Genomic DNA, 27017 nt, shown 5'->3' with positions numbered 1-27017 from the left:
AGCAAATAAGACATTACCTTGTCGATATACTTGTCACTTAACTGTTTGGATCTGTCAATTGGATATTCGTAGATAAAATAGCAAGTCCTATCAAGAACTTATCCATACATTTTCTAAGATTTAGCAATTTTGAACGATATAATGATAAAGATACAAGACATTTTTTCTTTGGCTAGGCTTGCTAATGATATTTGCGATTAGAGAATGTGCCTTTGTATCTTCGATATGTTAACTTAAGTGACAGAAATGGCTGAAGGGAAGGAGATACGTGGAACTTCGGGCAAGATAAATGCAATAGCGGAACATAAGGACTATCCGTCGCCGGGAACGTCGAAAGCGCTTGTAGAGAAGCAAAAGTTGATACAGGAGTCTTCGTGGACGAGAACTGTCCCGTACAAACACTGGCATAGCTATGTGAAACCTACCGACAGTATAGGCAGTATCTTCACACCCGGCATACCCGCGTATCGAATCAGGACCGTGACCAAACGCGACGTCAAGCCTGCACGATGGCATCCTTTCGGTGCCGACGGAGTTCTCGCGAGTCCCCCTCGCGCTTTCATCGAACGACATAATGAAGAAGTTAAGCGAAGAATCGCAGCCGAGAAGAGACGCGATTCTTTGCCAGAAAATATAGTGAGCCTGAAAGATCTGGCGGATGATACGTGGTTGCGGAAGAAAAGTCGGAGTGCGAGAATCTTGATGAAAAAAGAGTTATCTCTACGCAAGGAGAGGATAACAAAGCGAAAGTTGGATCGGGAGGTAACGAGAGACATTTTTTGTAAAACTCACAAGTGTTTCAAATAAAAGAATTTGAATTTTTTTCTAATTCAATTGACAAATGGATAATAAAAATATAGCATCGTATATTATAGATGAAACGTTATGTCGAGGCGGAAATTCCAAAATCCGTGGAAGAACAATTAGCTGAGTTAATGGCGATAATCGATAAGGAACAGGAACGGTTAATAAAACCTGAGGATATTGCTAAAGTAGTTTATCTTAGAGATCATTGCATAAGCGATCATCACCTACAACCCTACGATTACGTTAATATCGACGCAGCGAAGAATTGTATCATTGGCAAATTACAAGAACGGGAAAAGTAAGCATACGTTATTATATATTTATTTATGCTATTTATTCGGAACAGTCTAAACGTTGCTCATTGCAGCGCATTGACTTTGACAAACGTTATTTAATTTCCTGATTTGCCTCAGTATATTCACAGCATCATAATTTTACCGGAATGTGAAAATACAATAAAAAAAGTAAAAGTTAAGAATTATAAAGGATCATAAAGGAGTAGAGAAAAAAGAATATTTTAAAGAATGTTAAAGAGAATGTTTATAAAACTAAACATGTAAGATAGACAAGTATATTAATATATTTCAACATTATTTTTAAGATGTACGACGCATTTTACCGATTACGATAAGTTCATAGGATGCTTTTGTTAAAGAGAAGTGCGTTTCTTGCAGCTTTGACGTTATAATGAAAAGTTTGGAACCGGAAATAATTGATGACTATAAGCGAAGCCTTCGTAGCGCGATAGTGGATTATATCCTGATGGATTCCGATGAACGGAAACGTTTATGTATCGAAACGTTCCCTGTCGAATTCCCCGTTTTATGTGTTCGTGCGCCAGTGCCCTGGCATCAGGCCAAAGTCACGGCGAATCATTCGGTGCGGCATAATCTTTTTATCGGGAATGAAATACTGAGAGACATCCGAGATTTATGGTTTACAAAGTAAGATTGTATGATAGGCAAGCCAGAAAAAAAAGAGAATCTAATCTTTCTTTTCGATGCTTAAACAATTGAAGTAATTTAAATAAGGTACATTTTTTTTTTTTTATTATCGAGTTATGAACTAGCGGTTTTCTCTACTTTAGATATCGTCAAGTAAGAATAATTCAAATGCAAGATTTCGGCACGCTTCCCGTTCCAGCCGCGGAAATTGAACCAAGACTCGATGCTCTGTGCGTTGCTGCTACCGATCTTCTCGTTAAAGAATGGCTAGCCGACGTGGCGGAAATCTTTCTTGAAAAGAAACACGACTGGTCGCGGTACTTTGAGATGCAACCCGACGCGTCCACCGCGATAATCGAGAAGTACTTTCGTAGTGTCAATTCCCTATTGTCGAAACAATTGCGAATCATGATAATGAAGACGTTAGAAGATGTGAAAGACTTCTTCGTGCGATATGAAACTGGCAATGCGTTCGAAGGAGATTACACGGATCTCATGTTTCTCGAGTAAGATTCGACGATTTCTTTCTAATACGTATATACAGGGTGAACTCGAATACAGTAGAAATTACATTGTAGAACTCCTTTCATAACAGTAAAAGTGGAACCGGAACTTCGCACGACACAATTGCACTGCAAACCGAGCATCCTAAAGTTGCACACCATGATCTCGCGATGTTTCGACAAGATCATCACGGTGGGCGCTACGATACCCAAGATCGAAACCATTCTCTTTCCGGAATTGAAAGATGCAGGTCATTTATTTCCCATTTCACGATTTGAAGATACGGTAATTATATGTATATAATATATATAATACATTTGTGTGGTGTGTGGGTAATAAAAAGTTGACGAGAGAATGCTAAACATTCTATGAATTAATCGCATGACACTTCTATCGCGTTATGGTAGGTATTGAGCATCATCAGCGATGTCTTAGACGTGATCGGTAGACATGCATCTGGTCCCGATAATTATCTCAAGTGTTACCAGAATTTGCTGTATATTACGAGCGGGGTAGCGGAGAAAAAATTAGACAATTTCTTTAAGCTCGAGCCAGTACCACTGTTGCGAGAGTTTGAGCAACAAATAAAGGCGTACGACGCTCTGCGAAAAGAAATTTGTATGTTTCGATGTAAAGTAAGTAACATAATTAAATATAAATCATAGTTAATTCCACAAGAAGAAAATCAATAATATTGTTTACATTAATATTAGAAAATTATATCTATAATCTAAAAACATTTTTATTTAATGTAATATCTGCCTTTTATTCAATATAATATTATTTGAAATCAACAAATCAGGGTTCTCAGAAAAAAAATTAATAACACTGTATAAATGCATATCCGAAATTAATAATGATTTATATAATTTGGGTATTTCTTCGATAATAGATCCCGCTGAACATGATCGAGATCGATTGCAGTACCGTGAACGATACGATGAGAGAAATTCTGCACGCGCTTCGAAGTAGAATATGCGATTTCTTTGCGGACGAATTACGAGCCAACAATCGCGAATTATGTTCGATCTTCGATGAGATAGCGGAGAACATTTCGAAGATGCCGGAAACAACGCAGCAGGTCGTCGAACTGTACAACTACTTGTGCGAGAGCCGCGACACGACAATGTTCAATCTGAGGAGACGATTAGCTCGTTCGATCGAGCTGACATTGTTCCTGTTCGATCATCAGCCGCCCTCGGACGAGGACATCCATTTGAACTCACGCACCATCACCTGGCCGAAGGAAATGGAGGTCGTGATGGAACTGGCGAGTAATAGATTGAATATGAGAAAGGACTTTTTAGAGACCGTACTTCGTACGAGACGAGATTCTTTTGAGAAGAAGATAGTTACGACACAACTGGCGATTGATCAATTCAAGCGGAAGGATCCGCCAGTCCTCACGATAGAAGAGATGGAACAAGCTGTGGAGGAAATTGAGCATATTTCCGTAACCATGACCGAGATCCGTAAAGAAGCCGAAGAAATCAACGAGGAGGAGGGACTGCTGGACATGGAGCTGAGCCCACACGTGGAGCTGCCGACTATGTCCAGCACGGTAGACACCTTCGACAAACTCTGGCATACCGCTTTGGAATTCCATCGGAATTACGACAAATGGTTCTACGGACCGTTTGTAGGTCTGGATGCCGAGCAAGTGCGCGAGGAGACCGAAAATACATGGCGAACCTTGTACAAGCTGTCACGCATGCTGACAGAGGTGCCAGGCGCGAGGCGCGTCGCCGAGATGGTGCGCGGCAAAGTTGAGAAGTTCCGGCAGTTTATTCCAGTATTGCAGACTATTTGTACACCGGGTCTGCAGGCCCGACATTGGGAGGCGATCAGCAAGGGTGTCGATGTGACGATAGTACTAACGGACACTAGCAATCTGTCGGAAATGATCGAGTACGGTTTACCCGCTTACATCGCCAAGTTGGAAGAGATAGCTTCGGCGGCCACAAAAGAGTATACTTTGCAGCGGAACCTGCAGAAGATGAAAGAGGAATGGCAGGAAGTATTCTTCGAGTTGACTCCTTATCGAGAAACCGGAGTGTTTATATTGTCCGCCGTGGACGACGTACAGATGTTGTTAGACGATCACATTCTCAAAGCGCAGACTATGCGCGGTTCACCGTTCGTGAAGGCATTCGAGGAGGAGATGCAGCTGTGGGAGGAAAAATTAATAATGATGCAAGACATCATCGATCAATGGCTGCTTTGCCAGGCCACTTGGATGTATCTGGAGCCGATATTCAGTAGCGAGGATATCATGCGTCAGATGCCGACCGAATCGAGGAACTTCCGTAGAATCGACAAGATCTGGCGCAATATTATGTTGTATGTCTATGATAACAGACGAGTGACCGACGCTACCGCGATGCCAAATATGCTGCAGGAATTCAAGGTTTGCAACTCGCTCCTCGAGGAGATCCAGAAGGGTCTGAACGACTACTTAGAGAAGAAGCGTCTGTTCTTCCCGCGATTCTTTTTCCTGTCGAACGACGAACTCTTGGAGATCCTGTCCGAGACCAAGGATCCGCAGCGAGTGCAGCCGCACCTGCGGAAGTGCTTCGAGGGTATCAGCAAACTCCGTTTCACCAAAGACGAGGAGATCATTGGCATGCTGTCGGCCGAGGAGGAGTACGTGCCTCTGAGCGGCAAGATTTATCCGGCCGATGCGAAGGGTATGGTCGAGAGGTGGTTGTGCCAAGTGGAAGAGCTCATGGTCATATCGCTGCGCGACGTCGCCGAGGAGAGCATAATAGCGTACTTCGATGCCATGCGGGAGGAATGGGTACTCTCGTGGCCCGGTCAGATCGTCATTTGCAGTAGTCAGATACATTGGACTAGCGAGGTGTACGAATCCTTCGAGGAACGTTCCACGGCATCTTACTTGCACAAGTGCACCGATCAAATAGAGGATATCGTGGCACTCGTACGCGGCAAATTAGAACCCGGCGCCAGAATAACGTTGAACGCTCTAATAGTGATAGACGTGCACGCTCGAGACGTGGTAAAGCTGCTGGTTGATAAGCAGGTCGACAATCCCTCGGACTTCAACTGGATAGCGCAGCTTCGTTACTACTGGCTGGACGACTGCATTACCGTCTCCATGGTCACGACTAATATCATGTATGCCTTTGAATATCTCGGCAACACATCTAGACTGGTAATAACGCCGCTGACGGATAGATGCTACAGAACCTTGATGGGCGCGCTGAAGTTGAATCTAGGTGGTTCGCCGGAGGGACCAGCGGGTACCGGCAAGACGGAAACGGCCAAAGATCTCGCGAAGGCCGTGGCCAAGCAGTGCGTGGTGTTCAACTGTTCCGAGGGACTCGATTACAAGGCGATGGGCAAGTTCTTCAAGGGTATCGCGCAATCGGGAGCCTGGGCGTGCTTCGACGAGTTCAACAGGATCGAACTGGAGGTGTTGTCCGTGATCGCGCAACAGATTCTGTCGATACAGATGGCCATAAGCATGAAGCTTGACAAATTTGTGTTCGAGGGCACCGAGTTAAAGCTGAATCCCACCTGCAACGTCATTATAACTATGAATCCAGGCTACGCCGGTCGGCAGGAGCTACCGGACAATCTGAAGGTGCTGTTCCGAACGGTGGCGATGATGGTGCCGGACTACGCCATGATCGGCGAGATCACCCTGTACTCGTACGGCTTCACGGACGCCAAGAATCTCGCAGAGAAGATAGTTCACACCTACAAGCTGTGCTCCGAACAATTGAGCTCTCAGAATCATTACGATTACGGGATGCGAGCGGTCAAGACCGTGCTGACAGCGGCCGGCAACCTGAAGCTCAAGCATCCGAAGCGCGACGAGCATGTCCTGGTTCTTCGCGCCATCGTGGACGTTAATCTGCCCAAATTTCTGTCCCAGGACGTTGCTCTCTTCACCGGCATCTACACGGATCTCTTCCCGGAAGTGCTTCTGCCTCAACCGGAACGTGACGAGCTGGTGGATCTGCTGAGGACGAATCTGCAGAAGCGGAATCTCCAAGCTACCGACTGGTATCTAGAGAAGATCGTGCAGATCTACGAGATGTTACTCGTACGGCATGGTCTTATGATCGTCGGCACGGCCCTGGGCGGGAAAACTCAGGCCTATCAGGCGCTGGCCGACTCTCTGGGCGATTTGTCGGGTATACGAAAAGCGACGATGCGAGAGTATCGCACGGTCTACCGGGTGATCAATCCCAAGGCCATCCCGCTGAGTCAACTCTACGGCAGTTTCGATCCGGTGTCGCACGAATGGAGCGACGGTGTGCTGGCCAACACATTTCGCGAGTTCGCGCAGTCCATCGCGATCGAACGCAAATGGATCGTGTTCGATGGCCCGGTAGACGCGATCTGGATCGAGAGCATGAACACCGTACTGGACGACAACAAGAAGCTCTGCCTGATGTCCGGCGAGATCATACAGATGTCCGGCAGGATGAATATGTTCTTCGAGCCAGCCGACCTCGAGCACGCCTCGCCCGCCACCGTCAGCAGATGCGGCATGATTTATATGGAGCCCTCTCAGTTGGGCTGGCAACCAATCTTCGAATCTTATAAAAAGCATCTCAAGGAGAAACTGTTGTTCGAGCAGTACGAGCTCATTGTCGAATTGATCGAATGGTTGACCGAGCCGATATTACGTTTTATCCGATATAATTGTAAGACTTTTATAGACACATCGGAGATACATATGTTCTTAGTAAGTATAGTGGAAAAATCTATGTAATGCTAAACTTATACCCAATTACTAAATGATTCTGTTTAAAATAAAACTTGATAGAAAGAGAGAAACCTTTCGAACTTAAAATAGTTTTTAAATGGTTTTTAAATATATGTGCAATTTTTCATGTATTTTAACATAAAGTTTCAATGTAACATCTCTTTTGTTCTTAATATAGTCTTTTACAAGAGTATTCAGCATGATGTTGGCAGAGGAGACGCAAGTGAGCACAGTATGGCTTCAGTGCGTATTGTTATTTAGCATAGTTTGGGGCATTTGCCCAACATTAACGAGCGACAGCAGAAAAACCTTCGACGTATACCTACGAAAACTATTACTCGGCAATATCGACGAGTATCCTAAGCCGAAGGTGTTCAAATTGACGAAGCAACAAATCTTTCCTGATAGAGGTACAGTGTATGATTGGATTTACGACAAGAGGAACAACGGATGCTGGATATCTTGGATGGATACTATGCAGCAGGTAAGAAAAGCAATCATGTATCGAATGAGAGATAAAATTAGAAGGAAATTAACATTCCTCTTATATGTTTTTGAAATTTACTTGAGAATACGTGGGTTTCATGAATTTTAAATATCGAAGGAATTTATAAAAATTAAATAATTAATAAAAATAAAATAAAATCTTTAATTTAACTTTAACAAAAAAAATTAATTAAAAAATAAAATAGTAAAATATCTAAAATTCTGTAATTTGGAAATGCAAAATAAGAAAATAATTGACATGTAGAATACGTGCGTTTCAGGCACCTTTACCAGCAACGGCGAAAGCCAGCGAGTTGATCATCCAGACAACGGAGATGTCCATACAGCATTTTTTCATCAAACAATTTATGCGCCAATCGGTACCGCTTTTATTCGTGGGTCCGACGGGTACCGGAAAGTCCGCGATTGTATTAAATTACCTTGTCTCGTTGCCACGGGAGAAATTCCTGGAGAATGTTATAAACTTCAGCGCGCGCACGAACGCGCCGCAGACGCAGGAGATGGTCATGTCGAAGTTGGACAGAAGGAGGAAAGGAGTTTATGGTCCCGCCATGGGGAAGAAGTGTGTGCTATTCGTGGACGACCTCAGCATGCCGCAGGTGGAGATCTACGGCGCCCAGCCGCCGATAGAATTGCTTCGTCAGTGGATAGATCATGGCTATTGGTTCGATCCGAAGGACACCTCGATACTGTACCTAGTAGATATCTTGCTGATCGCGGCTATGGTACCACCTGGAGGTGGCTCCAATGTCGTAACGCCGCGATTCACTCGTCACATGCACGTGATTGGTATCGATTCTTTCGAGGAACCCACTATGACGAAGATCTTCTCGTCGATCCTCGACTGGCATTTCGCCAAGGGTTTCGCCCCAGAGATTTCGCGACTAGGTAAGATGGTGGTGAACGCTACCTTGAATGTGTTTCTCGAGGCCATAAAGAATTTCCTGCCGACGCCGTCGAGGAGCCATTACAAGTTCAACTTGCGTGACTTCAGTCGGGTTATTGGCGGTGTGCTTTTAGTGCCAGCTACTAGAATGAAGGATCCCGACAAGCTTATTAGATTGTGGATTCACGAGGTGTATCGAGTTTTCCATGACAGACTGATAGACGATACCGATCGCGAGACGCTGTTCGGGATGGTGCGACACACGTGTTACGATCAGCTGCGCCAGCCATTAGACAAGGTGCTCGCTAATTTGCTCAAGCCAGGTGAGAAAGCGATCAGGAGTTCTCACATTCGCGACCTCTTCTTCGGGAATTACATCGAGCCCGACGCCGACCCGAAGGTGTACGATGAAGTGACGGATCTGGAGAATCTTCAGGAGAAAATGGATTACTATTTGGCCGAGTATAACGCGGTTTCGCAGACGCCGATGAACCTGGTGCTGTTTCGCTACGCCATCGAGCATGTCTCTCGCGTTTCTCGAGTATTGTTGCAGGATAATGGTCACGCCCTGCTCGTCGGAGTGGGCGGTTCCGGTCGCAATTCTTGCGCCAAACTGGCGACCAGCATGTGCGAGTATCAGATACATCAGATCGAGATTACGAGAACCTATGGATCGGTCGAGTGGCGAGAGGACCTAAAGAACTTACTGTTGCGCGTCGGTTGTGATGGCAAGCCCACCGTTTTCATCTTCGGCGATCATCAGATCAAGGACGAATCCTTCATCGAGGATATCAACATGATCCTGAACACCGCGGACGTGCCGAACTTATATGCGATGGACGAGAAGGCGGAGATACTGGAGAAGATGATGACCGTCGCACGAGATGTGAGCGGCGGCAAGAAAGTGGAAATGACACCGATGGTGCTCTATAATCTTTTCATCGAAAGGATTAAAAAGAACCTTCATATAGTTTTGACGATGTCGCCAATAGGCGACACTTTTCGGAATCGTCTCAGGATGTTCCCATCGCTCATCAACTGTTGCACCATTGACTGGTACACAGTCTGGCCCGAAGATGCCCTCGAGAAAGTGGCCAGGATGTCGTTGAGAGATCTCGATATCGGCTCGGAACTGCGAGAGAAATGCGTGCAGATGTGCAAACAATTTCACACGAGTGTCTCTATGTCGAGCGAAGATTATTACTTGACTTACGGTAGACGGTACTACGTCACGCCCACAAGTTTCCTGCAACTAATCAAATCATTGTACAGATTGTATGGACAGAAAATCGAGCAGATCACCGTGCAGCAGAATCGCTACGAGACCGGTCTGGAGAAGCTGGACTTCGCCGCCGGCCAAGTGACAATTATGCAGGACGAGTTGCATAAATTACAGCCGAAGTTATTAGCGCAGTCGCAGTTGAGCGACAAGCTAATGATCCGTATCGAACAGGATACTGTCAATGTGGAGGCAAAGAAAGAGATCGTGGCGGCTGATGAGGCCTTGGCGAACGAAGCAGCTGCGGCGGCTCAAGCAATCAAGGATGACTGCGAAAGCGATTTGGCAGAGGCTACCCCAGCGTTGGAAGCCGCCCTATCGGCATTGGATACTCTGAAGCCGGCAGACATCACGATTGTGAAGGCGATGAAGAGTCCGCCGGCCGGCGTTAGATTGGTAATGGAGGCGGTCTGCGTGCTGAAGGGTGTAAAACCAGATCGAGTCCAGGATCCGACGACTGGTCAGATGATAGACGACTACTGGCCCGCGTCCATCAAGTTGCTGGGCGATATGAAATTCCTAGAAAACTTGAAGAATTTCGATAAGGATAATATACCACCCGCGTACATGAAGCGTATTCGCGAGAAGTTCATAAACGACCGGAGCTTCCAGCCGGACGCGATAAAGAAGGTCTCCACTGCGTGCGAGGGTCTCTGCAAGTGGGTGCGCGCCATGGAGGTGTACGATCGCGTGATCAAGGTCGTGGCGCCGAAAAAGGCGATGCTGGCGGAAGCGGAGGCCGCGCTGGCCACGCAGATGGAGATGCTCAACGAGAAGAGAAACCTGTTGCAGGAAGTAACGCAGAAGCTGCAGTCGCTCAACGACGAGTTCGCCGAATGTATGCGCGAGAAGAAGAAGCTGGAGGATCAGATCGACTATTGCAGGCAGAAGTTGGAGAGGGCGGAGAAACTGTTGGGCGGTCTGAGCGGCGAGAAGAGCAGATGGAGCGAAACGGCCAATAAACTGGGCGCCAGCCTGGGGAACGTGATCGGAGATGTTTTACTGTCATCCGGAATGGTGGCCTATCTGGGAGCGTTCACGGTGGAATACAGAAACAAACTGATTGACCAGTGGCACGCTTCTTGCTTGCAAGCGGCTATACCATGTGGCGCGAGATTTAATCTAATCGATATACTGGGCGAGCCGGTAGAAATCAGGGGCTGGACAATCCAGGGACTACCGGCCGACAACTTCTCGATTGAGAACGGTATAATTGTGAAGCACGCCGATCGTTGGCCGCTCATGATCGATCCGCAGAATCAGGCAAATAAATGGGTGAAGAACATGGAGAAGCCGAACAAGCTAGCGGTGATCAAGCTCACGGATCCCAATTACGCGAGGGTGATGGAGACGAGCATTCAGCTGGGATCGCCGGTGCTGCTGGAGAACATTATGGAGGAGATCGATGCGATCTTGGAGCCTGTGTTGCTGAAGAACGTGTACAAGCAGCGCGGAGTGCTGTACATGAAGTTCGGCGAGACCGTGCTGGAGTACAACCCGGACTTTCGATTCTACATCACCACGCGTTTGCGAAATCCGCATTACCTGCCTGAGATAGCGGTAAAGGTGACTCTACTGAACTTTATGATCACGCCTCAGGGTCTGCAAGATCAGCTGTTGGGCATAGTCGTGGCCAAGGAGCTACCAACGCTGGAGGAGAAGAAGAATCAGCTGATAGTGGAGGGCGCGAATAACAGGAGAATCTTGAAGGAGATCGAGGATAAAATCTTGGAGGTTCTCACGACGTCCGAAGGCAACATACTCGAGGATGAGACCGCCATCAGGATACTCTCGACCTCGAAAATGCTGTCGGAGGACATTCAGGCAAAGCAGGAGATTGCAGTGAAGACCTCGGGGGAGATAGACAGAGCTCGCAACGGTTATAAACCCGTCTCAAAGCACGGTGCGGTTCTCTTTTTCTGTATCTCCGAGTTAGCTAATATCGATCCTATGTACCAGTATTCGCTACCGTGGTTCCTGCACCTCTACATCATGGCGATAGCCAGCAGCGAGCAGTCGGTAGATCTGGACGCGCGAATGAAGAGTCTCAATTCGTACTTCACGGCAAGCATCTACAGAAACGTGTGCCGTTCCCTGTTCGAGAAGGACAAGCTGATATTCTCTCTGGTCCTTTGTGCCGGTCTGCTACGCGCCGCTCATAAACTGGAAGAAGATCTCTGGGTGTTTTTGTTGACAGGTGGAGTAGCTCTCGAGAATCCTTATCCCAATCCCGATCCCTCATGGCTGTCCGACAAATCCTGGTCAGAGATCGTGAGAGCTAGTCTTCTGCCGGGTCTTGAAAAGCTGAGGGATTCCTTCCAGTCCAACGTGTCGCAGTGGCAAGCATATTATGATCTGTCGAATCCGCAGGAACATCCTTTCCCACCGCCGTTCGAGCACGAGGACGAGAGCTTGAAAAAACTCGTGATCCTGAGATGCGTGAGAACCGACAAGCTAGTCGCCGCCGTTCAGGCGTTTGTCATCCACCATATGGGCGCGCCTTTCGTGGAACCTCCGCCCTTTGATCTCCAGAGTTCGTACGACGACTCGAGCAACGTCACGCCCCTCATCTTCGTGCTCTCGCCCGGATCGGACCCGATGGCCGGACTGATCAAGTTCGCCGAGGACCGCGGGATCTCGAAGAAGAATCTCATGACGATCTCGCTGGGCCAAGGCCAGGGTCCGATCGCGACCGGCATGATTGAGCGCGGTATCAAGAGCGGCGAGTGGGTCATCCTGCAGAACTGTCACCTCGCCGTGTCGTGGATGAAGGAGCTCGACCGGATATGCGGCGAGATCATCGTGCCCGAGAAAACGCATCGCGACTTCCGTATATGGCTGACTAGCTATCCGTCCAAGGGATTCCCGGTGACCATCCTGCAGAACAGCGTCAAGATGACGAACGAGCCGCCGAAGGGACTGAAGAACAATCTGCTGCGGAGTTATCTGAACGATCCCATATCGGATCCCAAGTTCTTCCGCGAGTGCACGAAGGTGGTGGAATGGAGGAGATTGTTGTTCTCTCTGTGCTTCTTCCACGCGGTGGTGCAGGAGAGACGAAATTTCGGTCCACTCGGTTGGAACATACCTTACGAGTTCAACGAATCCGATTTGCGTATCTGCATTTTGCAATTACAGGTACGGTAGCTTTTTTTTTTTTATTAATTTCATGAACATTGTTATGAAACGGGATTATTATAATTGTGCTATCTTGTTGATCTAGCTGTTTTTAAATGATTACGACGAGGTACCGTTCGACGCGCTCACTTATCTGACAGGAGAATGCAACTATGGAGGCAGGGTAACTGATGATAAAGACAGACGCTTGCTGAATTCGCTGCTGAAGAATTTTTACAATCCTCAAGTTATTACAAATACAAAGTAATATTGCTCGTTCTCAAGACTACTTATATAGAATTGAACTTAGACTATATAATCTGAGTATTCTTGTCTTCGATCTTCCCATAACGAAAGAATTTAAGTTTAAATAAAAATAAATGAGAAAATTATTCATTACATTTCTAAAGAGATTATAATTTCAATAACATTGTAATCTAGTGTATTGTTTTATTTAATTTATTTTAATCTTTCAACGAGTAAAAAAAATATTTAAAAACTTTGTTTTTAATTATTTAAAAGATAACGTTCAATATGGTTATATTTTTCTTAAAATTACCAAATTTGTCAAATAAAAACGTTCTTGAGTCTTTTAATTTTTCCGTTATTAATATCTTGTATAATTTGTAATCTTTGCAGGTACTCGTTTTCCCCGAGCGGAATTTATCACATGCCGGAGGACACCGATTATGAAGGATGTCTGAAGTACATTCGCAGCTTACCGATAAGTCAAATGCCGGAAGTTTTTGGCTTGCATGAGAATGCGAACATAGCGAAGGACAATCGGGAAGCGATGCAACTGTTGGCCGGTGCGCTTTTAACCCAGCCACAGATCAGCGGAGTAGGCGAGTAATATACATACTTCTTTATTTTCAACCTTAAATCAATTTTCATAATCACTGAAATCTCTTTATTGCTTTTTGCAATTAAAATATTGTTGCTGTTAAACTTACAATTAGCAATATTACGTTAAATTTATTAATATACAGTTTTTACGTGGCTCAATGCATTTAGCTTAGGCTTTGTATACACTACTGAAAGAGAGTTATAAAAACATAGCAGAAATAATTCATCGAAAATTATAATATTTTAAATATTTTACGCAATCTTATTGTAACACTACCATATAATACAGTAATATATAAAACTGTTGGCCTGAAATCTGTTTGCAGTGATGCAACGTTGCTGTCTCCTCGTGTCACGATATAGCTCGCGTAAAAATAAAATGTTCACTAATTTTTTCATCAGGTATCGAGAAAGACACAGACGAGGTAGTTTTCGCTCTGGCCGGCGAGATTCTATCGAAGATGCGACCACCGTTCGATATTGAATATGTGTCGAGCAAGTATCCGGTACTCTACATGAACAGCATGAACACGGTGTTGCGTCAGGAACTCTTTAAATTCAATGAGCTCACCGAGGTCATTAAGGAAACACTGGACAATGTACGAAAAGCCATTAGAGGGCTGGTACTGATGTCACCGGAATTGGAGGATGTCTATCTTAGCATGAGTATCGGCAAGGTGCCGCTCGCTTGGGACAGAAAATCTTACCCCTCGCTGAAGCCACTCGGCAGCTACGTGAACGATCTGTTGGCGAGATTACAGTTTCTGCAAGAGTGGATCGACCGCGACGCACCGAATGTGTTTTGGATATCCGGCTTCTTCTTCACGCAGTCGTTTCTGACGGCGGTGTTGCAGAATTACGCTCGCAAGCACAAGATACCGATTGACCAGCTGGACTTCGAATTCGAGATCACCCGTTTCGAGACGAGCGTCAACGCTGCACCTTCCTACGGGGTTTATATAAGTGTACGCAGAGTTTTACTAACGTATAATATTAAATAATAAGTTCTAAAGTTAAAGTTCGACTTTATATTAAAATTCTATGGTATTATTTTATCGCGATGATGTCGCTTTTATTTATGTTTTTTTTTAATTATCAATCAATCTTCATTCTCCTCTTTCTCCTCAGGGTCTCTTTTTGGAAGGAGCTCGATGGAACAGAGAGACGAGATTGTTAGGCGAATCTAAGCCTAAGATAATGTTCGACATGCTACCTATTACATGGATAAAACCTGGCGAAAAGGCTAAATTCGACATAAGAGACGTTTATTACTGTCCAGTATACAAGACGAGTGCTAGACGCGGTGTATTAGCTACTACAGGACATTCTTCCAATTTTATACTGTACATCCTAATCCCGACGGATCTGGACGAATCGCATTGGATTGATCGAGGTGTAGCTGCCCTTTGTCAACTCGATGATTAATAAAAACAATAAGGTATGAATCATCAGAGCGATTTATATATGATGATTCGTTGTATCAATGGACAATATATTGAAAAACTGATGAAGGATATATTTAATGGAATTCATTAAGTAGAAATATTTTAGTTATTAAGGAACTTTGCGCGCAGTGGACCTTTACAGCCTTCCTTACATATTAAATGGCAGTCGTGTGTATTTTTTAAACTATCATATAATATGTTCAAGACTTATAAGTCAGGAACAGGTAGATAAAATTCGCAGAATCGAGAAATTAAAAAGTACAAATATTTTTGCAATATTATAAATATATTTACTAATAACAATCATACGTCACCGTCATTTATAACATTGTTTAATCTCATATATACATTATGACTGCAGTCCATTTGATGCTGCAAATGATCTGAAGTGTTTTTCTTCTTCTTTGTTCATTAAAAGAAAGGAGAAAAAGAACCCTTCAAAGCATTTATAGTGTTAAGTAGACCGCAGCCTATATCGTCTAATATGATAAATTTATATGAACATATATATATATATATATATATATATATATATATATATATATATATATACATACATACATACATACATATATAGATATCATAAAATACATATCATAAAATTTCATTCATAAACTATTTAACAATAAAAACAATAATGATCATTCTTGATTGATCCGTGATCGGGATTATACGTGCTTTTAGAATAGATCGTGATCTTTCTCTGTCAGGTACATGTCCAAGGAGCAAATCTTATATGCAGAAAAAAAATATTCTGTACAAACACACGCATTTGTATTATGGAATGTAACGTGGACTGTAATATATGCGTAAGAGGAACTACAACACGAAGTCCCCTTTCTCTTTGCGAAAATTATGGAGGCAGGAAATGCGTTCTCTAAAAGTATCACGATGTCTCGTATACATATTCATTAGTAGAGTATCTTCAATAGAATTTTGATTGTCAAGAGAATAGTTGATCATCATTGATATTCCTATTTGCATTTTTATCCACTATCATAAAATATATCTAACACGTCCATAATTGAATAAAATATGAAAAAAAAAAAAGAGTAGAATGCGTGGGTATTGCATAAAGGATGTCTCAAAAGTCGCAGGATTAAACCTTAACAAAAGAGATCTTAGCTTAAAATTTTGTTAATAAGAAACACGTGTCGTTTTACGGTTTCAATTTAATACAATTTTCAATTCAATTTCAAGATTCGATTTTTTATTTTGTATTAATTTCTCTTGTGTTTTTTTATTCCTGCTCTAGATGTTTTAGGAATTGCGAGGAAAGTGTCCGACTTTTAATACATCCTGCATGCATGCCGCAGTTAATCTATATAGTCCGCCGCGACCCTTGAGGCAAGCGTCGATCAACGAAGGAACAAGATCCTTAAGTCTGATCTCGGACAATTCAATCGAGTTTCGAGCTGTAAATGTCACGTACCGTTGTGCGCCCACACACATACACACGCATAAACATACGATCAAACGATAAAGTCGATATACTGCGTTACGGACTAGTTAAACGCGAGTCTTTTTCTGGCGGACTCATGTTACAGACTAGTTAATCACAAAATCGCAGTGCGTTGCAAAACTGGTGCGAACAATCGTTGTTAAAAACAAACTTGATCTCGTAATCATTAACGTTACATGTAATTAAAACTTACAAAAAGGAGCTCGTAATGAATGCAAAGGACACTTACACAGCCTTCGAGTTTGTGGATGAAAAAGATATAAATTATTATCGATTAGCTCATTATAATTCTTTCATTCCGATAACAATATCGAGCAACCGATTAGATCGATGCCTTTAAAACAGCGTCTTTCGACTCTCTGTGAGTGTCGCAACATTTTCAGCATAATGAGAACGTTGACGCCGATAAATAGATGCATATACATTTATTGCATTTATAGATGCATGTTGGCACACTTGCATATATAAAGATACCGCTTTAAAGGAGAGACTATCTAAAGCATAGTTATCCCGAAATAAAGTGGAGATTGAAAAATATTTAGAAACTGGAAGACCATGATACATTTCTGGATATCCCCTTTGTCGTTATCGATCGTACGATGATATTCTCATGGACTTAAATGTAGAGACTTCTTACAATAGCATGGAATTTTCAGAAAATGAGGATCATTACGAAAATTCGCAATTTCTTCACAGTTGATATCCTCAACTATGGCGTTTACTATATTTAAAATATTGTAAAGATATTGTAAAGAGTCTCCAATTATAGGATTCATGCATCACGTAATACTTAAAATTTGCAAGGATATCTCTTATCATTAATACACTAAAATAATTTATGTTAACGTTCGAGCCGACCGTGAGCGTTGTTCGCTTTACTTTTAACGCGGCTTTCCGTGTTCCTCGGTGTTATCTCTCGAGATCTTTCGCGCACTTGACTTGCATCTGAATTCGCTGTGTGTCTTTGCAACTTAACGAATGTATCTAACTAGCTTTATCAATCTTCGCCGCTCGTGGCGTCGACCAACGCCGGGTCAGTCTCCCGCGGGGTCTCGTTGTTCGACTTTTTGGCCTTGTGTTCGACGTAGCAGAAGGCCCCCGTACCGAGAAATATAGTCACGAGTAGCACCGCGAGCTGTATATGCAGTCCCGCCGTGGTGGAGTACGAGAAGCTGATGGCCGCCGCGACAGATTGGCAGAATTTAAAGAGAGCGAAGGCCGGCGCGCTCTCGTTGGCGAACATGACGCCCAGCAGCGAGTAGACCTGCGTGTTGAAGCAGGCGTCGCCGAAACCGAGGGTAACACTGCCTATCAGCGCGAGGGGCGGCGAGGGCTTGATGAAGCCTTCATTGTCCGTGTCCCCCCACGGGGCGTCGTTTGGCAGATTCAGGAAGATGCTGACGAAGGCGAACAGATGCACTACCAAACCGGTGATCACCACCGGCCAGCCGCCGCACCTGCCGGATATCTTGGACGCGAGGATACCAAAGATCGCGCCGCCTAAGACCTCGCCGATGCCGATGCCGATGCCGGAGTATCCCACGAAGCTCTTGCGATTGGGGCCCATTTCCTTCACGAAACCAATGCTGTTGGAATACACGCCGGAGTAGAAGGTGAGCTCGAGACCTGTATAGATGAACGTTAATGACAGGATCAGCATGTTCGACGTGAGAAAGAGTTTGATCGCATCCACGAAGGCACGCCACGCGGTCACCAGCGGTTTTTCGCGTTTTGGTTCCGGCAGTCGCAGCTCTTTGTCGGCGTTCGACACCCCCTCAGCCTCGCCCAACGATAGCTTCTGCGGCGTTTTTCTCAGGACGAGCAGCACCCCTATGCCGATCACCGCGACGCTGGTTAGCACGCTAAATACGATCGTCCGCTGCTTATGATTGATATTGGGCTCCGTAAAGATTAAGGAGACAAACAGATTGCCGGCGAACTGCGACATCTGGAAAATCGCCCAGAACATACCGGCGTTCCGCGACATGGTCTCATTATCACTGTTCTCTGTCAGGTATTGCCCGTGACCGGTCCATATCAGGGCGGCGCCGATCCCGACGAGTACGGACATGGTGTACAGCAGGGCTTCGTGCGGATAGAAAAACGAGGCGATGAACAGCACGTAACAGCAGGCGCCCGTGAGTATTGCCACCCGTGGCCCGGTCACCGAGATGTACGACGGTGCTAACCAGTTGCAGGTCGCAAACACGGCGTAGATTATGGCCAGGCTGATATAAGCATCAGCCTTGAACTCTCCTTTTGTATCCGTTTTGATGCTGTCCAGGATAGTTTGCTGCGAACAGAGGAGATCGACGTGAGAAGGTCAGCATACTTCTAATACGCTGTTCCTTGCAACGACGTCACGTAAACTTTCTGCGGTTCCGTCGAGTTCCTATTGTATTAGATGTATGAAGGTCGGTCACCGTTGGACGACTTATCCATGGCGACCGACTTGGAAATTCCAATTGGAAATAGTCGCGCTGCGTGTTATATGTCAGATAGTTTCTCTTTCATATGAATGAGAGACTATTCTGTATCTCATATAGCATTTGCTGTAAGGGCACGTTTCCCAATTAATTTGGGAACTAAGTTTTTCCTTCGTGAATTTAGTGTAACGTCACCTCTCTCCTCTTTATTATATTTAGTACAAAATGCAGATTTTATTGAAATGAAGTTGACACATACTATATGTATCTGTTTTATTTTAGCCATTAAACAGTGGCACAACAAGTATTTCGGATGATGTCGTTGGAAAGTGACTAAACGAGAAACAGGTAAGAATTCGAAGAATGTTAATAAGAAATAAAGCATCAGAAAGCGCATTGTATTGCATATGGTTCCGGTATCCTTTTTCAGGACTGAAACTGGTTATTCTGTATTTACAAAAACTACAAAAAACAGGACTATATTTACGTATCAAGGATAACCACAGAATACCAAGTGATGTAGGAATGTTGCTTTATATTTTTCTGATGTGCCATTTTAGAAGAATTTGGGATGTTCTGATTTAATGCGCTGCATATTAATTGCCAATCTAAGAGGAAACCTTTCTTCATTTTCTCTTTCTCTTCTTTCTACAATTTCCTCTTTTAAAACAGATAAGGATATATAAAATCATTTCAGAAGGAATTTGTCAGGTTGGAAATATCACTCGTGCAATTTTTAAAATAAGGCGAGATACAAAAAACATAAAGAAAAAATATAGTCATTTCAGTAGGAAAATTGATTAAAATAAATAAGAATCGTTAATGTCCGTTCTAATTAATAATCATTTGGGCAACGGAAGATTCGTAATGAAAGCGCGCTTCGCGTTATTCACGATTTCACCTATCGCCACTATATCGTATCAGGAGCGAATCGGTCGAACGCAATCGCGTTCTCATAGTTTCAACTACGCTTTCACACATAGGAAACCATAGTAGCTTTATTTTACGTCGTATTTCCAGATCTACCGCCAATTATTTCGCGGCGAACATCGTCGAATCTTGTTCGCGCTCAAAAGTTATCAGTAATCGACAGTCGTATCACTATTGGTGATGTAACATGCAACGCATCAGTTTTTCTTTTCATATGCATATTACGCGCAATATTAACGTTATTACAAGCTGTAAGTTTAAATAAATTCTGACATCAAAGAAAGAAGCTGCGGATATTTTTGTCGATTTCATCACAATGTATAGATGTTTTCTGTTTTTTTTTTTTTTATTTAGCTATGTTTATCGCTAATATGATTATCCACATAAGTACAATGTTCTATGTCAAGATAGCGATTGTCAATACGTAAGCGATAATGACGAACAAGGGGGATTTTTCGGTGAGATAACAATATATTTTTTGACGAATATGTTTGTAGCCTCGTTTTCATAAAAATCCGGTGCCAAGTATTCGTACTGATAACGGCGTTCGATAAGATCTGCACAGGTATTGCAAGAGATCATATAGATAGATGTTTACATAACTTTTATTATTGACCCTAATGCAACTCTCGAAAGAAATCTATAAGAATTCTAGATAAAGAAAGTGCAGCAAATCTGGGACATGGCGTATTTTGCTTTTATTACATTATTGCATGTTAATAAAACAATTTCCGTTGCCGATAAGAATAAGTAAAATTTACACGCGTAACGTGTAAATTAAAATACATTAATAATTCTAAATTTTTCAATTTTTTATTATTACAAATCTCTTGAAAAAAGTTCAATGATATTGAAATTACAATTCCATTTATTAAATTTCTTGCTTGTAGAAATAAATGTTACAAATGTTTGTAGATTGTTTAATATCATTATCTATATTTTTCGAAAAATGTTCTTCGGCAAATAAAAGCGTTTATTCTATTTAATTTATTCAGTTAAAAATTATCATAAATCTAAAACGGTACGTGTGTTATCTACGAACTTCTCTTATCTCTTCCGGTAGCTATATATTTTGCATAGCAAAATACATTGTACGACATTAGAAAATTCATGTGTCTTCGCTATTATATTAATTGCAATTAAACTGTTTACACAATCAAAACACATTTATCAGTTAATGAAACATATTTATCGACGGTCGTTTGTCAGTGCAAGTCTATTTCCTTAACTACCAAACGTGTAGTTAAGGAAATATTTGTAGCTAAGAAAATATTTGTAAACCGAGTCCCTTCTTGGCAATGTAAGCTGAAGTAATAAATTTATTCTAACTACCGAACGTGTCGCATAGATAACTGACGTTATTCGACGAGGTCTCCTCCTCCTTTCTCTTATATACACGAGACTAAAAGTGAAAGGAGACTGCGTCGTATCTCGTACAGCTATGTATCAACTAACGAGGCATTCTGTTTTAGATATTTCTCTGGGCGCGCTATCAGGGATCCAGGATTTTTTCGTCGAAGCAATGAATTACGCCTGATTGAGCGTCTCGTCTCTCTCCATCCGAGGGAGTCTCTTCGAGAATCCGAAGTCATTATGATCCTCGGTGAATTGCGACACGGCGAAGGGCGACGCGCAAAGTGAATTCGGCGGGAACCGGTTGCGTCGGTTCAGGTTTTCAGTTCAGGATACAATTATCGAGCACGTCTAGGATACATTTCGTTTTTGCGTTGGCGAACTCTCTCTTTCGCCGCACTCTTCGGCAGTCCGTTTCCAGAATTTCGATACAATAGGCAGGAGGATTTCGCGTCTTTCTAATACGAAGTTTCGATGATCAAACGTAAAGAAAGAGGAAGGAACATAGTATCCGTAGTATCAATTTCGTTATGTACAAAAATGTAACACCGTTTTGTCTCGATTGGATACTTCGCATAATTTAATCGGATCTAATTAGACTAAGGTGACGATGTGTCGAGCTCGTCGATTGCCGGACAATCCCCAATTTCCATTCTACGATAATGACCGGCACGTTATCGCTCGAAATTAACGCCGAGTTTAAGTTTACACAAAATAACGAGACGTGAAATAATTGCGTCGATAATTAAAGAATCTAAATGCAATTTAATTTAATCACGTGTGCATATACAACGTATACTGCACCTTCCAATGCGCTGCAAGAGGCGATATGAAAAGTAGGTAATCGTGAAATTTCAATTGGAGGATTAATCTTCAAAATCTTTAAAAGAGAGAATTAATATCTTAGCTCTTGAAAGATTAACGTAACCAACTGATGAACTTTTTACGATTAAACGTACAAAATAAAGCTATCGCCGCGATTATAAAAACTTTCACGTAAGAAAAGTGTGATAAGATCGCCCAGAATTATACGTTATCTAATTATCGTTATTCGTTATCGTAAGAATTCGTAATTGACATAAACGTCCGTTATTTTCGGTTAATTGTCAAAAATAAATTCTGACATAGCGTTAAGGATACTTAATTTTAAATTAAGTTTTCGAATTATTATTAATTGGCGCAGAGAACTTTTATTAAGACAAATATTTTAAAAGGCGAGATTACGAAATATCATCGCTCTAAAATCGTATATCTAAAATGACTTTGAAATCTTCGTAAATGAACTTAACTTTTTCATTATGCAAATGTTGATTGATACAATATATCTAAATTCTTCTTCTCTTTACAGTTACAGTTACAATTCTTCGCTTTCTCTTGCATTTAAGGGAGGACGGTCCAGAAAATATCACGGTAGAACTCTGAGAGCGCCAGTGATCTAAGCTACGCCACTGTACGGAATATCAGAGTAATCTATGACTTTTGTGGGCTAATCGGACTTGACATCGTTAGCGGCCGGTGAATTCCCGCGCGCGCGGGAACAAAGACCGTCGATCGCGCCGCGGCGATCAATTATTCGTCGCGCGTCGGTGAAAAATTTCAGATATCGCGTATCCGGAGATAATTCTGAATTACGGAGATAACGGCGATAATGTTTAATAACATTACCAGAGCGGCTCTCTCCAGAACACGATTCTCGCGCGCTCTCAGATTACCCTCTTACGATATCCCGCGGAATACATTATGTAAGTCTTTTTCAGATAGTGGTACGAGGTATGAAGTTCGGAAGATCATTCATAAAAAGAAACAAGCGAAAAGCAATTATGCAAGAGGACTGAGCGGCTAAATATTGTTATTATATCCTGAAACAATACTCCCGGGGAACAATTTCAGGTCGCGCAGATAAAGTAACAATTACGAAACGTTAAAGAGCTGAGATAAAAAAACTGGGAGAGTAAAATCATAGAGATAGAGGTAACGTAAACAAATTCATGTATTAAATATGAGGGAAAAAGACAAAAAAAGAGAGAAAGAGAGCGACGAGAGAACTTATAACGTTTCTAGCGATAGTATTTAAAAGAATCAACGATTTTTTTCTGTTTATCTTTAGAATATTACAAAAGAATCGTCTCTAGTCGTCCGGCAGTCCTATTCTGTAACTCTTAACGACGAAGTGCTATCGTTATATCGGCCGTTGCGAAGCTTTTTTACCATATATTACACCAGCGCAACGCCAATATAATGATAACGACACTGTCGTTAAGAACTGCAGAATCAGGGCCCGGAAATTGTTTAGGTCTCATCCAGGCATCGGTTGGCTTTTGAGGGAGAAAGCTCTAATAGGTAATGATTGTTCACAGATCGCAGATGTTTCGCAATGCAGAAAGTAGTCGATAATGCTATCGTGTAATTTGCAGGCGTTCCAGCCTCGCGGCCGACCGGTTAGCTCTTTGCCTTTTGTGGTACTTTCTAAACCACGCGACTAATCGACTATCTGTACCTACTTTCTAGGATTTTACAGACTAATGAAAATGTTTTATTTGCGTCGCAGCGGTTAAACGTAAAATGGAAGTCAAATCGTTTGATATCGAGGCGTCCAGCGAAATTAATTTCCCGTTCGTTCTGCCTCTTTTTCTCTCTCTGAATTGAAATCACGTTCGCATCGAGCGTTACTACCTTTGGGTGTTCGTCAACGTGGAACACGTGGACACGGAAAAGCGAAAGTAATTCAGACAAATCGCTTACGTTTGAACGTTTATATATAATACTCACTTCTATCAATATAGATTAACTTTAATCTCGGCTTAACTTACCTTTTATTTTTTCTATTTCTTAAAACTAAAAAAAAGAACAAATTGGGCCGAAATTAAAGTTAATTTATATTGGCAGAAATAGACGTAAATGCCACGGAGAAACCTCCACCTCGAGCTCGCTGGAAAAGGGATCTCAACGTTGATCACCTAATATTATCCAATCATCGTTTAATCCTGCGAGAATGCCTGCGTCAGAGGGAATGAAAGATCGTGTGGCAAATAACGTTTTTCCACATTCAAACGTTAGAATTGCAAAAATGCATCGTTTTAAAACCAGAGAAATCTTTATTACGCTGTATTTATTAAAAGCAAGTTATTTCACGAATTTGATTGCTTATTAATTATATATTTTTTAGTTTTACACACAATGATTGTCTCGACGTAAATAGACTTCGATTTTAATCACGCATTACTTCACCGCGGATAAAACTAATTATATACGTTTCGTCGATCGTGTTGTAAAAAATGTTTTTCCACGTTCCAGCGTTTTGGAATTGCAAAAATGCATTGTTTCAAAACCAGAGCAATCTTTATTACGCCGTGTTTATTGAAAGCAAATCACTTCTCGAATTTCGTTGCTTGTTATAAATTTTTTGCAAAATGATTGTCTCAAAGTAATTTTAAAATAATAAATATAGAATAATTATTTATGTCCGTTTAATCACGCATTACTTCACTGCGGATAAAGCTAATTATAGATACTTTGTCGAGCGTGTTGTAGAAAACATTTCTCCACATTCAAACGTTGGAATTACAAAAGTACAGTGATATGCAGTGAAAACGAGTTAAAATCAGAAGAGCCTTTATTACCCAGCCTGTGTTTATTAAAAGCAAATCACTTTTCGAATTTCATTGCTCAGCAGTTACATATTTTTCATATTTACAAATTGATCGTCTCATGATAGACTTCGATTCTAAAATAAATATAGGATAATTATTTGTGTCCGTTTTTATAATCACGCATTTCCTCACCGCGGATAAAGCTAATTATAGATACTTTGTCGATCGTGTTGTAAAAAACGTTTTTCCACGTTCAAACATTGGAATTGCAAAAATACAGTGATATACAGTGAAAACGAGTTAAAATCAGAGAAGCCTTTATCACGCTGGCGCTGTGTTTATTAAAAGCAAATCACTTCTCGAATTTCATTGCTCAGCAGTTACATATTTTTCATTTTTACAAATTGATTGTCTCATGATAGAATTCGACTCTAAAATAATAAATATAGGATAATTATTTGTGTCCGTTTTTAATCACGCATTTCCTCACCGCGGATAAAGCTAATTATACATTTCGTCGATCGATTGCGTAACGAAGAAGATCGTTTCTAATCTCGCAATAAGCATATCTCGCGTATATTAAACATCTCTACGATGTGAAATTGTTAACGATAAATTTGTTTTCACAGAGCGTACACACTGGATTGCGTCCCGAAAAGAAACAAATTTCTAATTCGCAGGGATACAATCGCAGATTTATCGAGCGATCGCTGACATAGCGCGCATTTGCCGCTAAGTACCTGTCGTAATTAGAATACAAACCGTTTCTAAATCAGGTATCGCTCCGAGTGTTAAGGGATCTTTCAAGAAGTTAAAAGAATTAAAGCTCGCGACGCAAAGACCCGTCTCCGGTCTCCGTTCGTACGTAAAGTCTAATTTTCTACTCCGAACGAATCGATCCATCATCTCGAGTGAGTCACAGTTTACGTGACAATGGAAAACGCGGAAATGCCACGACGCAAGTACGATAATAATAATAATAATATCGATAACAATTATGTGCGCGGACGCTCTTGCCTCACCTCTATATTGCCCATCGTTTGAAACGCCGTGAAGACCAGCATGAATCCCACGCTGAGGAGAATCACGTTCAAAGTGGAACGATTCATGATGATCGTTAGACGGTGTCACGGTTTACTCGTGACTCGTGTATACCTGTCGCGCGTGCGGCACGGCAGTGATTCGCGTTTTGCGCGCTGCCTCGAAGCGGACTACTCGTCGACGGCTCCGATACTGTTGACCGCTGCGCTGTTGACAGACGCCAGACGGTGGCCGCATGGGCGGTAGAGGAGAAACCCCGCGCGAGCGACAGCGCCGTGCCTGGCTGGCATACTGCATACTGCTGTAAAAAGAAAAAACAGCTGACGTCGTGAAGTTGGCGGCGAGTCGCGCGACGGCCTATCGATCGCCGATAAGTCGCTCTTGATTCTCAATCGACAATAGAGTTTTGTTCGATATGCCATCGATCAATCGATCGATTATCTTGGACGAGTCTGGGGGGCGAGGGGGCGAGATCGCACTGATCGCCAGGCGAGCGACTTTTGCGCGGGTTTGAGCGTTTCAGACGTTTGACGGATGAGACGGATCTATCAACCGTGCGCTATCGCGAAAAGAGTGCGCGACGGAGAGGGAGAGACCGAACGGTCGAAGAAAGAAAGAGGAAGGAGAGAGAATCGAGTCGCAAAAGCCGAGTGAGGGAGACGGTAGGTGCGCGGGGAGGCGGTCGCCTGATGCGACGAGCTTCAGGCCGATCGTGCCGAAGTGAAGCGCGAAGTTCGCCGCGGCCGCGCTACCCGACGAAGAGGACGCATAAACGCTCGACTAGCGTGACGTAAGAGCGCCACGGCCACGGTCCCACTCGCACGTCGCACGTCGCACGTCGCACGTCGCCGGGCGTCGGGACGTTTAACTCTGAATCCGAGCGAACGTTCCCTCTCGTCTATTAGAATCTGGAGAAAGAGGGAGAGGAGGACGGCGAAGAAGTGTTCCTGTTCAGATTCACTGGATTCACCTAACCCAAATCGATCGGCGCGACCGGGCGAGGCGCTGGCCGCTGAGTCGCTGACTCGGATCGCTCTTTTATCGCCGGATCTTATCGATGGTGCGCGAGAACCGATCGGCCGCGAGCGCGTCGACTCTCAGCGCCGGCCGTGAGATCATCGCGCAAACATTATGACGGACGC

General features: G+C 43.1%; 2 protein-coding genes across 2 annotated transcripts; one reads left to right on the top strand and one right to left on the bottom strand.

Moving 5' to 3' along the window:
- The first annotated feature begins 223 nt into the window (after nt 1-223).
- Nucleotides 224-15189, top strand: Dnah3 (dynein axonemal heavy chain 3). The gene is made up of 13 exons (XM_071795502.1): nt 224-762; nt 876-1105; nt 1482-1751; nt 1895-2257; nt 2330-2540; nt 2663-2890; nt 3148-6972; nt 7172-7477; nt 7761-12803; nt 12889-13046; nt 13422-13627; nt 14031-14593; nt 14757-15189. The coding sequence occupies exons 1-13, from the start codon at nt 247-249 to the stop codon at nt 15051-15053; spliced, it is 12216 nt and encodes a 4071-aa protein (XP_071651603.1). The 5' UTR covers nt 224-246; the 3' UTR covers nt 15054-15189.
- A 903-nt stretch (nt 15190-16092) lies between these two features.
- LOC139823138 (UNC93-like protein MFSD11) lies at nt 16093-26987 on the bottom strand. Its single transcript, XM_071795487.1, has 3 exons — nt 26846-26987; nt 25857-26176; nt 16093-18828 (listed from the first exon to the last, which is right to left on the bottom strand). The coding sequence occupies exons 2-3, from the start codon at nt 25941-25943 to the stop codon at nt 17533-17535; spliced, it is 1383 nt and encodes a 460-aa protein (XP_071651588.1). The 5' UTR covers nt 25944-26176; nt 26846-26987; the 3' UTR covers nt 16093-17532.
- Between the last annotated feature and the right edge of the window lie 30 nt (nt 26988-27017).

This window comes from Temnothorax longispinosus, chromosome 12, assembly GCF_030848805.1.
Source record: "Temnothorax longispinosus isolate EJ_2023e chromosome 12, Tlon_JGU_v1, whole genome shotgun sequence".
In the NCBI taxonomy this organism is placed as follows: domain Eukaryota; kingdom Metazoa; phylum Arthropoda; class Insecta; order Hymenoptera; family Formicidae; genus Temnothorax; species Temnothorax longispinosus.
This window is presented reverse-complemented; position numbering and strand designations above follow the sequence as displayed.